Source organism: Ixodes scapularis, unplaced genomic scaffold, assembly GCF_016920785.2.
Source record: "Ixodes scapularis isolate PalLabHiFi unplaced genomic scaffold, ASM1692078v2 PGA_scaffold9__187_contigs__length_104089568, whole genome shotgun sequence".
NCBI classification, from domain to species: Eukaryota; Metazoa; Arthropoda; class Arachnida; order Ixodida; family Ixodidae; genus Ixodes; species Ixodes scapularis.
In genome coordinates this window covers 82,371,066-82,384,934 of record NW_024609884.1, presented here as the reverse complement: position 1 = coordinate 82,384,934, position 13,869 = coordinate 82,371,066, and the positions used below count along the sequence as shown (strand labels likewise).

General features: G+C 49.4%; 4 protein-coding genes across 5 annotated transcripts in view; 2 read left to right on the top strand and 2 right to left on the bottom strand.

Moving 5' to 3' along the window:
- Positions 1-107: 107 nt before the first annotated feature.
- LOC8039900 (WD repeat-containing protein 70) lies at positions 108-2,831 on the top strand. Its single transcript, XM_029986800.4, has one exon. The coding sequence runs from the start codon at positions 121-123 to the stop codon at positions 1,948-1,950; it is 1,830 nt and encodes a 609-aa protein (XP_029842660.2). The 5' UTR covers positions 108-120; the 3' UTR covers positions 1,951-2,831.
- A 2,355-nt stretch (positions 2,832-5,186) lies between these two features.
- Positions 5,187-7,420, bottom strand: LOC8039897 (sec1 family domain-containing protein 1). Its single transcript, XM_002413779.4, has one exon. It carries the CDS (start codon positions 7,209-7,211, stop codon positions 5,325-5,327), a length of 1,887 nt encoding a protein of 628 aa, XP_002413824.2. The 5' UTR covers positions 7,212-7,420; the 3' UTR covers positions 5,187-5,324.
- A 2,031-nt stretch (positions 7,421-9,451) lies between these two features.
- On the bottom strand, positions 9,452-13,614 carry LOC115326075 (PRELI domain-containing protein 1, mitochondrial). The gene is made up of 3 exons (XM_029986802.3): positions 13,523-13,614; positions 10,981-11,203; positions 9,452-10,108 (listed from the first exon to the last, which is right to left on the bottom strand). Exons 1-3 carry the CDS (start codon positions 13,612-13,614, stop codon positions 9,806-9,808), a joined length of 618 nt encoding a protein of 205 aa, XP_029842662.1. The 3' UTR covers positions 9,452-9,805.
- The window catches only part of LOC8039901 (catechol O-methyltransferase domain-containing protein 1), a 71,469-nt gene continuing 71,159 nt past the window's right edge, over positions 13,560-13,869 (top strand). Inside the window, exon 1 of one of the 2 annotated variants that reach the window (XM_040213010.3) lies at positions 13,560-13,644. The gene's annotated coding sequence lies outside the window, so the exon portion shown is untranslated. The remainder of the gene's footprint in view (positions 13,645-13,869) is intronic. The other variant, XM_040501852.2, reaches the window with a different exon arrangement.

The following is a 13,869-nucleotide window of genomic DNA, read 5'->3' as shown; positions in this document are numbered from 1 at the left end:
GGCATTTCTGTTCCATCTAAAATTGTAGAATGAAACGTTACTTTTATAAAATTTGAATTTATAAACTTGTCGACTTGCTATGAGAAGCTGGCGAGCCGCGAGCCGGCAACGACGAGCGTCATGGCGTCGGACGGTGGAGGGAAAAGTGATGCGCCTCCGGTGGGAGGGAATTCGATGAAGAAAGCCCGTGTGTTTGATTTTAACGCTATTTTCGAAGAAGCAAGGAAGACCGCTATTGACCGGAACAAGGACGTACACAAAATCGAAGGCTCTGAAGCAAACGACGACAGCCCAAAAGACAGCAGTGCTACACCATCCGACGACAAGCCAGCCTCGCCTCTGCCCGAGCAGTCTACGAGCCTGGCTCCCGCAGCCGACGACGACGACGACAGCAGCGACGACGAACTGGTAGGCCCCCCAGTATCTCTCTCTGCGGACCGGACCAATGACGACGACGAGGAAGGCCCGCCGTCGGACGACGAAGCGGCCGCCAAGTACCGGCCAATCCCACTCCAAGACGAGCTCGTCCTCCGCCACGGCACCAAGATCGTTTCCGCGCTCGCGTTGGATCCCAACGGTGCGCGGCTGGTGACCGGAGGCTACGACTTCGACGTGACACTATTCGACTTTGCGGGCATGGACGCGTCGCTGCAGCCCTTCCGTAGCCTGCGACCATGCGAGTGCCACCAGATCCGCAACCTCGAGTACAGCTGCACGGGTGACACCATCCTCGTCGTGTCCGGCAACGCGCAGGCCAAGGTTCTCGATCGCGACGGCTTCGAGGTGATGGAGTGCGTCAAGGGGGATCAGTACATCACGGACATGGCGCGCACGAAAGGTCACGTAGCCATGCTCAACTACGGCTGCTGGCACCCGCGCACCCGAGAGGACTTCCTCACCTGCTCCAACGACGGCACGCTGCGGTTGTGGAACGTGCAGCAGCCCCTGCGTCACAAGGCGCTCGTCAAGACGAAGCAGCAGGGCGGTCTGCGCGCCATCCCGTCCACGTGCCGGTTCAGCCGCGACGGGCAGCTGCTGGTGGCGGGCTGCCAGGACGGCTCACTCCAGTTCTGGGACCAGCGACGCACGCTGGTGCACCCGAGTCAGGCGCTGCGCGACGCCCACCGCCGCGGCTCGGACATCTCGTGCGTGGCTTTCTCGCAGGACGGCCGGCAGCTGGCCTCGCGCGGCTGCGACGACACGCTCAAACTGTGGGACCTCCGCGCGGCCCGGGCTGCGCCCCTCCACGCCTTCGAGGGCCTGGACAACCTGTACCCGGGCACGGATTGCGGCTTCAGTCCGGACGACAGGCTCCTGTACACAGCCACCTCTAACGCGGAAGGCGTAGGGGAGCTCGTGTTCTTCGAGCGGGACACCTTGCGCCAAGTGCTGCGCCGCCGGGAACCGGCCCCCGTGGCGCGCCTCCTCTGGCACCCTCGGCTGAACCAGCTGCTCGTTGGCCTGTCCAGCGGCGAGCTCAGGCTGCACTACGACCCGGCCCACAGTCACCACGGCGCCATGCTGTGCGCCTCCAAGCTGCCCCGCGTCCGCGCCGCGCCCCACGAGCTCACCCAGGCCCAGGTTCTGACGCCCCACGCACTGCCGCTGTTCCGCGAGGAGCGGCCGCGCAGCACGCGCAAGCGGCTTGAGAAGGCCCGCAAGGACCCCGTCCTGTCGCGGAGGCCCGAGCTCCCCGTCACCGGGCCTGGGCAGGGCGGACGCATCGCGTCGGCCGGCAACACGCTCTCCTCGTACATCGTGCGCAACCTGGGCATCACCAAACGCGTCGACGACAACGTGGACCCCCGGGAGGCCATCCTCAAGTACGCCAAGGAGGCCGCCGACAAGCCCTACTGGGTGACGCCGGCCTACGCCTCGACGCAGCCGCGCCCCATCTTCCAGCAGCACGAAGAGGAGCCCACGCCTGCCAAGAAGCCCAAGCAGGCTTGAACTTGCTGCCACCTGTGTGCCGTCCTGGCTTCTCTGGAATGCTTCGGAAAGCAGCAGTCACCATACATTGCTGCAGTTGGGTCACGGCATAGACGCGATTTTTGTTTCCTTTGTACAAAAAAACATTTGACGCCGAGCTCTGGAGGCTGCTCTTGAAATAATGGTGAAGTCGCGCTGCCAACTGCGAACTGTACATTTGTGCGATATTACCCGAATTGTGAATGCGCTTCGGTCGAGGTACCGTCGGCAATCTATTCACTTTTTTTTTGCCAAACTATTATTAATTTTAAGTTAGCTGTCTTCATTCTAAAGTTGAGCTTCTTTATAAATCCTCCCCCATTGTAGCTGTTCCCTTACTTGTGGGGTATCACATAGTAGCTGTGATATGCATGCTTCAGTACAAAAGCTTTGTTCATTGTGGCGACTGTATAAAATGTGATTGCCAAAGCCGGAAGACTGCATTACGATGCCTTGAAACGGCTTCTAGCCCAGGAGCCGCAAGCAGCAGTGGTGGTAGCGTGAGCAAGCATGGTGTACTTAGTTGGCCACAGACGGCGAACCACAAAGGAGAGTACTTTGAATGTTGTATTTTACTCCGTTAAGAGCTATCCCCAGCAACTTTGTTTTTTGAGGTTCCTATGTCAAGGTTGTAAAGTTCATTCACTTGTGAAAAATACACAAATGTGGCATACCATTAGTATCATAATCTCGGTGCTGCTTGCCAATCAAAACCAACTGTCTGGTGGTTGAAGCAAAAGTGAAAGCTTTTATCAGGTATCTCCCAAACATTTTTTCATCTCTACACTGTTAATGTTTTGTATGGAGCTTGATCTATAGTCTTCAATTAAATTAAATTTTATCATTGGCTAAAGCCACCTGGATCATTGTGTATTTTTTTAGAAAAAGTGAAAAAATTGCCACCTTCACACAACAGTAGAGTTACTGTAATTTGCCTCTCGACTGGCCAATGGGTACCGGGTTTCTTCCAAACCTTTCAGAAGATTTAATCCATATTTGCAGACATGTATGCACTGCCTAAAATTTTTGCGCACAACTAGAACATCATTGTTGAATACCGATGGCAAGTTTGCTATTCCCCTGGTCTTTATATTTAATATGTTTCAAACTTCTCTTTGCCAGAAAATGGGTCAACTTTGTTCATAAGAAAACATTTCTTGTCAAACTAAGGATATTGTGCAACCTTTAAGCACAACTTTTGAAAAGTGCCACCTTTTTTTTTTTTTTTTTTCCTTGCAAAGGCAATTGTTTTTACATAAAAATGTTACCCTCCGTTCTTAACTGAAGCATCCTAAACTTTGTAGAGGAGAACAATGGCTTCCAACAGCTCCTATATAAGGCCCTGAACCTGGCAAATGCAAATAGGAATCACGAAAGTGTCTTTCAAGGGGCAGTAAACCAGTTTCTGCGATGGTCTATTCATGCATGGCCGATTTCTCCAAAATCGGTATGAAAGATTGAACCCCTCGGAGCTATCACAGACACTAGAGGGCGCCGTCGGATGAGAAGTAAAGCCTTTTGATAAAATTTGTGCTTTGCATTCCTTAAATGGGGGGGTGCAACGATTTTTGGACTTAGTCAGAAATTTGTGGAAGTTGCCCTCCGACACATCTGAAGTAAAGATAAGAAAACCAATTTCGCGTGCATGTCCTAGTTGTTCTGTAAAAAAAAAAAAAAAGATAAATATTAACATTCCTGGCACCCCTCAACTCACTCCCAGTCTTGAGGGTCACACCTGGTCCCCCTCCTAGTGACTTAATTCGGGGTGCCGTGTAGGTTCCCGTGTGCTTTCTACGAGGAAGCTTCCTCTCCCTCTCTCTGCTGACATTAGCGGGCGTTATGCTGCAGCTTAGAGCCGAGCAAAGTCACGTAAGCTTATCGCCGTAGTTCCTTCGGCTGCCACTCGCGGCTAAGTGGGGGAAAAAGCTTGACTAATGCTTTGTGATTATGCAGCGGAATCGCGACATTTTTTAACGAAGATGTTTTCTCTATCCGGACACGATAAACAACGTAAAAATGATGAGATGCAAATTCTTTTAATCGTTGCACCCCCCCCCCCCCCTCCCCCTTTAAAAGTACCGCCAACCATTGTCGAGCAAACACGCAAGACACGTGCTATGAGCGAGTTCTCCACCTCCGTTTGCTTCCAAGAGCCGCAGGGGGCACTGGCCTTCGGTGCATTTCACACTGCTTGTGAAACGTTAATACATCAAGGAATTTTAAGGACTTGGATGGATGGATGGATGGATGAATACGGCTGAGCCCTTTGGATCGGGCGGTAGCTTACGCCACCTAGCCATTTTGTTTCTCCTCGTCGGACAGCGCCCTCTGGTGTCAGCAATATTTCCGAGGCAATTTATCTTCGATACCAATTTTAATAAAGAAATCGGTCACGCATGAACGTAATGTTTGGTGTTTCAGGATCCTTGAAGGCCATAAATTGAGTTATGACCATAGACTATCGCAGAAAGTGGTTTAGTGCACCTGCCTCTTTCCAGCAAAGAAGGGGGGGGGGGGGGGGTGGTGATCTCAGCGCATTATGGAATCGTAATCTAAATGTACTCGTAAATCTCGACCAAAAACGAATGGAACCTGCGAGGAAGCCAAGTATGAGAAAATCGCTTTTCGGTAATGCAAACGAGTGTTGTCCAACTGCAGATCTACAAGCCAGCTGCTGCTGTCCGTAGTCCTGTCATCTGGTGCAAAGGAATAGCGCCTTGTAGCTGGAGTGCTCATTTTGGCACCAACCTTGAACAAGCAACCCTCCAACAAGCTTCCAACTAACAAAATGTAAGAAACGTGACATATTCACATTCCAAACACAAATTCCCGTCGTAACTGTCAGCCTCTCAAGCACTGAAGCAGCTCTGGATAGACCGGTTGCAACAAAACTGGTGGCTAAAAATATTTGACACACTTCCGTAATTAGAACTTTTCACGAACCCAAGAAACCGACAAATTTATCAGATTGGCATATACCACATTACAAAAATGTTTGGCCTACGACATTCATTCTCCTGACCAACATAAGCTGGTAGAGTAACCATCTTCTTAGTCATCAGCCTTTGAACTCTAAACACAAAAATCTGTTGTTCTACAAAATTCAACTAAGAATTGTTTTATCTACTTCAGTGTGCAGTTGGGATGCATCCGTCGTAGCGCAGCCAGATTCCTGCCGTTTGATAGTGGGCACATCTACTGCAGAAGCAAGAAAAGAGTTGCCGGTCTTTTCATTTATTTGGTTCATAGGTAACTGATTCATTTTCCCTTTTCTCCCAAAGCTACCGCCTTTGCCAGTGTGCTTCGTGTATATTAATAGCACGCCGCTTTGGCAGCATACTTCTGGACAGAGCTACTCATTTTATCTCTGCACCGAGCCGCGCCAGCTGCTCGAGGAACTGCGCTGCACTGGTAAGTTGCGTGCAGCCATACACCACCTTTTTTGACTTGCCCCGGGTGTAATCTACCAAATTTTGGTACTCTATGTAGTTGCCACCGCCAACAACGAAGACGACGGCTTCCTGGAATGGTGCTTGTGCCCGAGCCTCTGCTCGTCCCAGCAGCTTGGGATCCAGGTAGCGGTAGTCATCGGTCTCCGGCAGCGACTTGAGCTCCATCAGAGCGTCCAGCAACCGGGTGATGGGCAGTTTGTGCTTTTTCACTACCAAGTTTTTGACGCCCTCCATGACAAACTGGGAGCCCTGGCTCATGAGCTTCGAGAACATGCCCACTGTGCGAGGGCCGCCGCCGTAAGAGCCCAAGGGCTGCGGAGCCGTGACGCGAGCATAGTCCTTCCATCGACGCAGGTAGCGCAGAGGCCGCAGGTCGCAGCCCGCTCTCTCCAACGCCTCTTCGTATTCGAGCGCTCCATCCAAACCAAGCACGTAAGCCATGAGGAACACGCGCAGCTTGTCCTCAGGCATTCCAGCTTCAGGGTCGTTGATGAGGTCCAACAGAGAACGGTCGAGTGCCTGCCGCCCAAGCAGCTTCTCCTCAGTCTCAAAGTAGAGATCAAGCTTACGGGCCTTGATGTGCTCCAAAATGGCCGTCGCAATGCTCGTGTGCATGTCAATGAGCCGCTTGCGTTCAAGCAGCTCAGGCAATGAGCTGACGGCCGAAGTCAGCTTTGCCGTGTTGTCAGACAGCATTGTCATCGCTTCGTCCGTGCGGTCCCCTTCGAGGCCCATTGCGGCCTTGAGCTTCTTCACCTCGTCCTCCTGAGCGCGGTATGCTTCCAGCTCCTCTTGTACCGCTTCAGCCACCGTCGGGAAAGGACTGCCCTTGTGTTGCTGCCAGAACTTGTCGGCTTGAGTCAGATCGAAGGTTTTATTATTTTTGCGCGGCCTGGCACCTACATGCTCCGAGGACGGCAGTGAGGATGAAGCTTCTTCCAGGGAAACCCGGTTTAAGTTCAAATCGAGGACATCGTGAGTGAGGGCCTGGTAGGTCCAGGTGTGGTGCAGCGGCGTCGCCATGTCCATGTTACGATCAAGGACCACAAGGAGTGGCCTCTGGAAGCTGAACTGGCCGCCCACATGTGCGGTGTCCAGGAACAGGCTGTTTCGAGAATCGCGCAAGTTCTCGCGCATCCTTTTGTCCAACTTCTCGGCCACCATCTCGGCGGCGTTGCCCTTGGGACTGCGGATGATGGGCACTGTGCCCAGAGTGGCAAACACCGAAAAGAGACAGTCGACGATATTATCCATGATGCTGTCGATCTCGGTGTCCTTCACGTCGCCCCTGTTGATGGCGTAGTAGGACACCGCGTCCCGATCGTTGTGCTTCAACAAGAACAGGTCGTTTTCCAGGGTGATGAAGTTGAGGTATTGGTCGAACACCTTGGAGACGTTGGCAACGCAGTTCGCCTGCAGCGCCGCCGATGCCAGGTCCTCTAGGTGCTGTCGTGATACGGGCGACACGAAATTGAGGTAATACTGGTCGTACAGTTCATTGCGAAAGTCCTGGGATATTCGCGTGACGTTCTCGGCAGTCGGTGCGACGAAGTAGATCGCTGGTACCTCTGGAATGGGATCTCTGTCGGAGTGCAACAGCATGTGAAGCGTCATGCCCATGTCCCGCAGCTCCTTCACAGATAACAGCGGCGATATGATGTCCTGTCCGCACCGGTCGTACACTAGAAGCTTCCAGACCGGCTCAGCAAAGGCTCCTTTTGTCTGAGGAACATTGAAGTTCAGCATCTGCTTCAGAGCAGCGATCTGCTTCTCACGTATGTTCAGAGACATTATGAAAGCGACAACGGGCCGTACACTTCGTTTGACTGTTTAGTGTGAGCACTGCGCTCACATTCTACGAGGCACTCACCAACTCAATATTTACTTCAAGACACGTTTCAGGAAATCGCCGCAGAGTTCTCGGCAAGAGCCACCGAACCACCCATGAAACAAGCCGTGACGTTGCTTATCGTCGATGTCGTCAGCGCTGAAGCTTGACATTTCGCATCGAGTCTGAGGTTGGCGGCCCGACATTATGCAACCGTGTCGAAAAAGAAATTATTAGACACTGTTAAGTTAAACAACGTAAACTTCTAACATTAACCATAAACCAATTTTAAATTAGAATTAAAGTACAAAATAAAAATTTTTGATATTGAAACCGAAACTACAAACGAAAAGAAGATTCAGTTTCGATCGGTCAGAAGAACGTTACTAAACTACTCAGTTAAAAAAAGTGCCATAAAAACTGCTCTGAAAAACTGGCACCGACCGTACCGAGCTAATGGCGATCACAACGCCGCCATTTCTACCGCAGCGGCCACTCGAGGAACTGCACGTATTTTGGCTTTAATAGGCCATTATGACGCCGAAACAGACACGGTAGGGAACTTACATACTCGCCGACTAGTCGGCGAGTATGTAGGCTCCCTAAGACACGGTGGACTGGGGTGCCATCCCCGTCTCCCCAGTGGACGCACCGCGAATTGCTACCAAAGCTAAGATGCACCTAGGTCGGGACGCGCTACCTGAAATCACCGCCGAGGCATGCTTGTATAAAAACAATATTAATTGTGCTGCAAAACCTTGCAAGCTAGAGCTTTTATAAAAAATCACACGCCTTTTGTTTTGTACTAAACTTCAATAAAAGTTGCTACAGAAAGAGTTTTTTCCCGTTGGTTTTTACGCAAAAACATGCATCCGAAAGTTCAAGGGGACCACAGTAAAGACAAATGATAAAGGGTGGCGCTGTTGTCATATTTAGCTCGGTCTCGGTGGACGCCAGCGGCCCATGTTTCAACGGCGAGTTTCCCAACTGAGGGTTCTAGTAACGTTGGACATAATGTCCGTCTCCTGAAATTTAGCCCTATACCTCCTCGTACTCCAAACTCCCGTTCTCGCCTCAAGCACCTAGTAAAGATTCTCAGTGAATAATTGTCACATTTCCTTTCTTATGTCCTGTTCACGTTAGACCTGATTTTTCCTGCCTTCTTACCTCCTACACTTTTCTTTCTGCCTCTTTCACTCCCTTTTCCACTGAATTAGTCTGCTCAGCCCGGTACGGCGTCGGTGCAGTTGTCGACATTACACCAGTAGAGTAAGTGGCACACTGTTTGCTGCTGCCATACTACATGCACTTCAACAGTGAAACTTACCATGCTAGGCTGTTTTAGTTAATAGCATATGGCCTCATTATGCACCCACCAAAATACACATATAAATAACTATAAACGAATTACACATCCCCATTCCACAAAAAAATGCAAATAAAATGAAATTATTTACATTTTGTGTGATTGTTTAGAATATGCAAGATAATGTCTTCATCGAAGGTGGACAACTGCAAAACACCCTGTCCACCCCTCACTTCGTTTGCAGTCTCATGCTCATCCGCCGACTCATTCAATCAAGAGCAGAGTGCACTGCGATTTTGTGCTACGTGCGTCTTCTAGGCATTGTTGGGTGAAGTTAATTTAAAAAGCACTTTAAGTACGAGTATGAGGGGTTGTGTACTTCAAGTAGCAAGTACACCATACCACGTACCTGAAGTAAGCTACATATATAAACACACAATCTTTCATAATGACCCTTCATTCCCCTCCCCCAGCACAGCATATCTGAGGACCTCACTACCTCAAAATTTCTTGAAATCACTGTTACGAGCTTAGCTGCCTTTGTAACATCAAATAAACCAAGCAAAAACACAGAGGCTGGAAAGTGGGTCTAGTTGGAATCCGTTCAAAATAGAAACAGTGCAGATCAAATGAGAACGGAGGTAGTGGACGTCACTTGGTCCTATTTGTCCTCCTCCTTCGCCCTCATCTAATCTGTGCAGTTTCTACCATGATCGTAAAGATGTTTAATCGGTACTGTGCCTCTTGCTTCATCTGGCTTATACAAAAGAAAGATCAGAACCAATAATCTGCCGAAGTTACTTATCCGTGAAGAGGTGCACATGGTTCATAACACCACCGTCTGTAAAAGTCAAATCGCCCTTCCCCAGTCATCAAGAAAAAAGACAGGACAATGAGTTAACTGTACGCCCATAAAATACAGCAATTTTATTATACACGGCTGCTATACACAACAGTCTCAGTAACAAATGGCATACAAACAAAAGACAAAACAGTGACCCCCATCCCAACTCCTGCGTGTGCCCCACGAAGGCACCGATTCCAATAAAGCATCCATTTCCCATCAAACATTGCTCCGGCAGTTACAGCACATTGTGTCAGCTTTCAGTGGAATGCTACACTCTACTTGGCACAAGAGCATCAAATGGCTTCCCCCCCCCCCCCCCCCCCCCCTCCCTGTTAACCACTCAAAATCGAGTCCCAGCAGTAAAGAGTACTCTGGCAGTGCCGGGCAACCCTTGTGGGCTGCTGCTAGTTGTTGTTGTAGCCGGCGGCAGCCACCAGTGGCACCGCCTTGGCCTTGGCAAGCTCCGTGGCCAGCTTGGAACGAAGCCACTCTTTGTCTGCGGGATGGGTCCCTGGAAACATGCGCTCCAGGACGTAGGCAAAGCCTTTGGAGGCCTTGGCCGCATTCTGTTTGAAGCGCTCCACACCAAATGCTTGGATGGCGCACGAGAAGCCCAGGATGGAAGAGGAAACCCAGGCTCTGCGCTCCACCACCGTGTGCTTCGGGTTGTCTGGAGCCGGCCGGTAGACACACTTCTCTTCGATTGACTGTGGGGAGCAGACAACAAATGCCACGGTGTCAACCGGGCGGTTCAGGCACAAGGCCCTTTCGAGAGGGTGCATGACCATAGAGAAGAGTCTACTGGTGCTGGCTTCTACTGGTGCTGGTGTCACAAGGGCAAGGGTATAGGGTACTCTGACAATTCATAAGAAACAACAAAAGATTGATACATTGCTGAAAGAATAAATACAGGGACGGACACGACGACACACGGAAGACACATTGTGTCCGTCTCCATGTTTATCCTTTCACTACCATATAATTTCATCAATGTGCTAACCTTCTAAATAAAAAAAAAAACCACAGCAACAACAATAGAACTTACAATAATAATTCATGTTAACTTTATTCTCCCATTTCTTGGTACTGACAGGACCATTTTCCACTGAGGGCAATAACAAAGAATGTCGGAAGGACAGAGGTCATGTTTGCCGCCTGTTTCTGAAAGGAACTTCCCGTCTTCAAGTTGACTTTAAAGCAAGCATAATTATGCTGCAAGTAATAGCTGAAAATGCAGCAGACTAAGAACTCCTACCAGCTTGTTCTTGATACTGACTGAAAATATTGGAAACTTGCCAGCTTTCTAATGGCTCCACGCTGATGTTTGTTAATGGTAGATGGTGCTTATTTCCATTGTAGAATGTGACACTATTTCCCCCCATCCCTCTCACACATACGTGAAAAATGCAAGGGAATGGAGGTCCAGCAAAGACAGGGGTGCATTCTGATAGACAAAATAAAGCTGTAAGAGAACTTGAGTTGATGACAACTAGACTACATCCCAGCTGCGCTAGCAGCAATTGAATTACTTTTCTGGGATAACTTTTACGGCCCAGAGAGTCTTGGAACCACCACTCACCATGATGTGTTGGAGACCTATGTTGCGTGTGTAGGTGACCAGAGTTCGGCTACGAGGGTCCACAACCGACTCTTCGACGATGCGCACCGACTTGGTGCCCACAAACCGCTCCCCCCACTTCGGCAGCCGGTTCATCGGGTTGGTCTTTGTGAGGAGGCGCTTTGTGAACAGTTTACCGCCCTCCACATAGCGGCTGACGATGTCTTCCGTCAGGACATGAGTGCTGAAAGGGAAGAGGGCAGGTGTGCACCCCAATGCTGCACTTCGAGGCTAAATTCAATGGTGGGATGAGGCCCAGTTTCACCGTACTTTTACTCTGACTAACAGAACTCAGAATACTCTTCCTGCTCATCAAGCATGGAACATATGTGGGCTGTTGTTCACATACGCTTTTTATTTTAAGTGACTATTTACAGGGACCACATTACTCTTTCCTTGTCAATTACCGTTTTTCTGCGGGTGGATATGATGCGTGCACTGTCACCCCTCAACAATATTGAGGAAAAAGGATTACCTATTAGCAATAATCAACTATATACTGGTCCATTTGAAGGGGGCCAACAATGTTTTGGATTATTTTGAACTGCACAAATAAAGGAAAGTCAGTATGCAATCAAGCATGTCTCATTGTGTAATAGACAAAAAAAAAAGAAAAAAAAAACCTAGTAAAGAAAAGAAAAAGTATACACTCGAGTCACTTCAATTAGAGCAGGTGTTCTTTCTGCTGCACATGTACATGCATCTATTGTGTCAGCAGATGGCACAAGAGCCCAGAACACTGTACTGGTGATGCCCCCTAATTAGCTGGCCTCAATCCCGCGAGTATACTGCCAGTAATAAGTATTTGCGGACTATTCCTCGGCAGCTGCCGGTAATATATCCAAATGTATATTTTTGCCGGCGGCCAGCAATGCAGTGCCAAAAAACATATGCCATCAGTATCTTGTCATTTGCTGGCTACTGTCAAGTGAGAATATGGGTTTCACTTTATAAATAGCAAATGGCATTATAAATGCATCCTCATGCTGGCAGTGGGATTGTTAACAGCACAAACTTGGCTACATCTGTAACACAGGCACACTGCAAAAATTGGTACAATGCACACGGCTTCCCTCCTTGTACAACACACATTTGGCAGCATGCAATGCCAGGAGGTGAATGGTTTGTACACAGGGGTGGGAAAATCTTCAAAGTTTCGAATATAAATCAAATAATACAAATCCAATATTTGTATTCGATTGGTAAACTAAGCCTTCAGTATTTTTAGAATATTCGACATGCTACCAATATTCGAAACTTGCCAAATATTTCAGAATGCACTTGCAAGCACTAGTTTTGCTTTCGAGTCAGGTGAGCAAGGCTCAGTGACACAGATATAACAGCTTCGCGCTCAGATCATGCTATTGGCAATGTTGTAATCTGTGGCTCTAGTTTACGTTCCTTCATGAAAATTTAATCTTCAAGCTAAATTATTCAATTACATAGAGTTGTGCATCCGGTGTTGCACTACGTTGATGCCGCAAACTGTTGCTGCAAAGTGGCGAGAACAGGGGGGGAGGGGCGGGGGCAAGTAGGTTAACTCGTGTCCCAGTGATTCACTGCAACGGAATGTCCTTACAGCGTGCTATTCGCATAACGAGTGTTGATGAAATGTGTGTCCATAAAACATGTATCCAGAATAAGTTGTCCATGAAACGTGTTCCCCTGAAATGCCGAAAGAATAAGAAAGTCGGTATTCTACAGGCAGTTGTTACATAATTTCAGACAGTCAATGCAAGGAGACTTCCGGTAGAATTTCGGGGAAATTATTCTCCCAGCTGCCGGGAGAATAGATACTGCCTTATTTTAACCCAGCCCACGGGAGTTCATTTATTTATTTATTTATAATACCCTCAAGGCCGTGAGGCGTTAGAGAGGGGAGTGGGTATTACAATATTGCTGAATCACTTCGCGAAATGCGGCGGAGTCCTCGATGGCTGCGATGTCACCGGGAAGGCCATTCCAGTCCACAATTGCGTCGTAATTATAACTATTCGTATGCGATTCATATTTCAAAAATTTAATACTTTCACACCCCTATTCTTTAATGTAAAAATGATGGCAGACATTGCTAATTTTGGGGTGAGTCTGCGGAATTCAAAACGACAAAAGGAACTGCAACTGCTTGCAGTGGAAAAAGGGGCAGATGGGGGGCAGGGATATCTGGGCAAGGCATGCGCCGAAAAACTGTCTGCTAGCTTTGACGCGACTGTAGCCAGCCAATGAGGGGCATTACGAGCACATCAATTCGGCCTGCTCTGCTTGCTCCGAAACTTGCTAGCAACAAGTTGAAACACGCCCCGACCACTTCGTAACGGCGAAGCCATGACGCTCCAGGAAGTCGAATAAAAAATATTCTCGGAGAAACGAGCACGATTACGGTGTGCGAAGGTCAAGACTGAACCAGAAAGCGCCCTTGGCGCCCCCTCTCCAGTTCTGTTCGGACGGGCGAATGGTCGCACGCACCGGCCTTTGTGAGCTACAGCGCAACTTCGGCTCTTACCTGTACGGGTTGGGGTACCTGGCCCAGAAGCCCTGCGCCACTTGGTCCCAGGTGAACTTGAACGTGTCCCTCCGCTCGTAGAACTTCACCATAGCGCTTGAAGTAGAGGACAAAACAGACCGGTAAGGTTCACTCGGCGACCTCGTCACGTCCGACGATACAGTTGTCGCACGCAGAGTTGCCTCCTAGCAAGGCCTTTCTCCGACCCGTTCGTAGCGCACCGATTTCCCACCGACTCCCGATGGCAAGGTATCGCTACACCCGAGCCAAAACAGACGTGAACATCGCCCTCGCCGACATGGCGACGGACCAGACGTGCAACCTTGTACAATTCGCTCGTGGGAGAC

Bases quoted from the DNA above. Each gene is read 5' to 3' on its own strand.
- LOC8039900 (XM_029986800.4), top strand. From the start codon at position 121: ATGGCGTCGGACGGTGGAGGGAAAAGTGATGCGCCTCCGGTGGGAGGG.
- LOC8039897 (XM_002413779.4), bottom strand. From the start codon at position 7,211: ATGTCTCTGAACATACGTGAGAAGCAGATCGCTGCTCTGAAGCAGATG.
- LOC115326075 (XM_029986802.3), bottom strand. From the start codon at position 13,614: ATGGTGAAGTTCTACGAGCGGAGGGACACGTTCAAGTTCACCTGGGAC. The intron at 11,204-13,522 runs GTAAGAGCCGAA...CTTCCCTTTCAG, and splicing joins AGGTACCCCAACCCGTACAG to CACTCATGTCCTGACGGAAG. The intron at 10,109-10,980 runs GTGAGTGGTGGT...TGCTCCCCACAG, and splicing joins TAGGTCTCCAACACATCATG to TCAATCGAAGAGAAGTGTGT.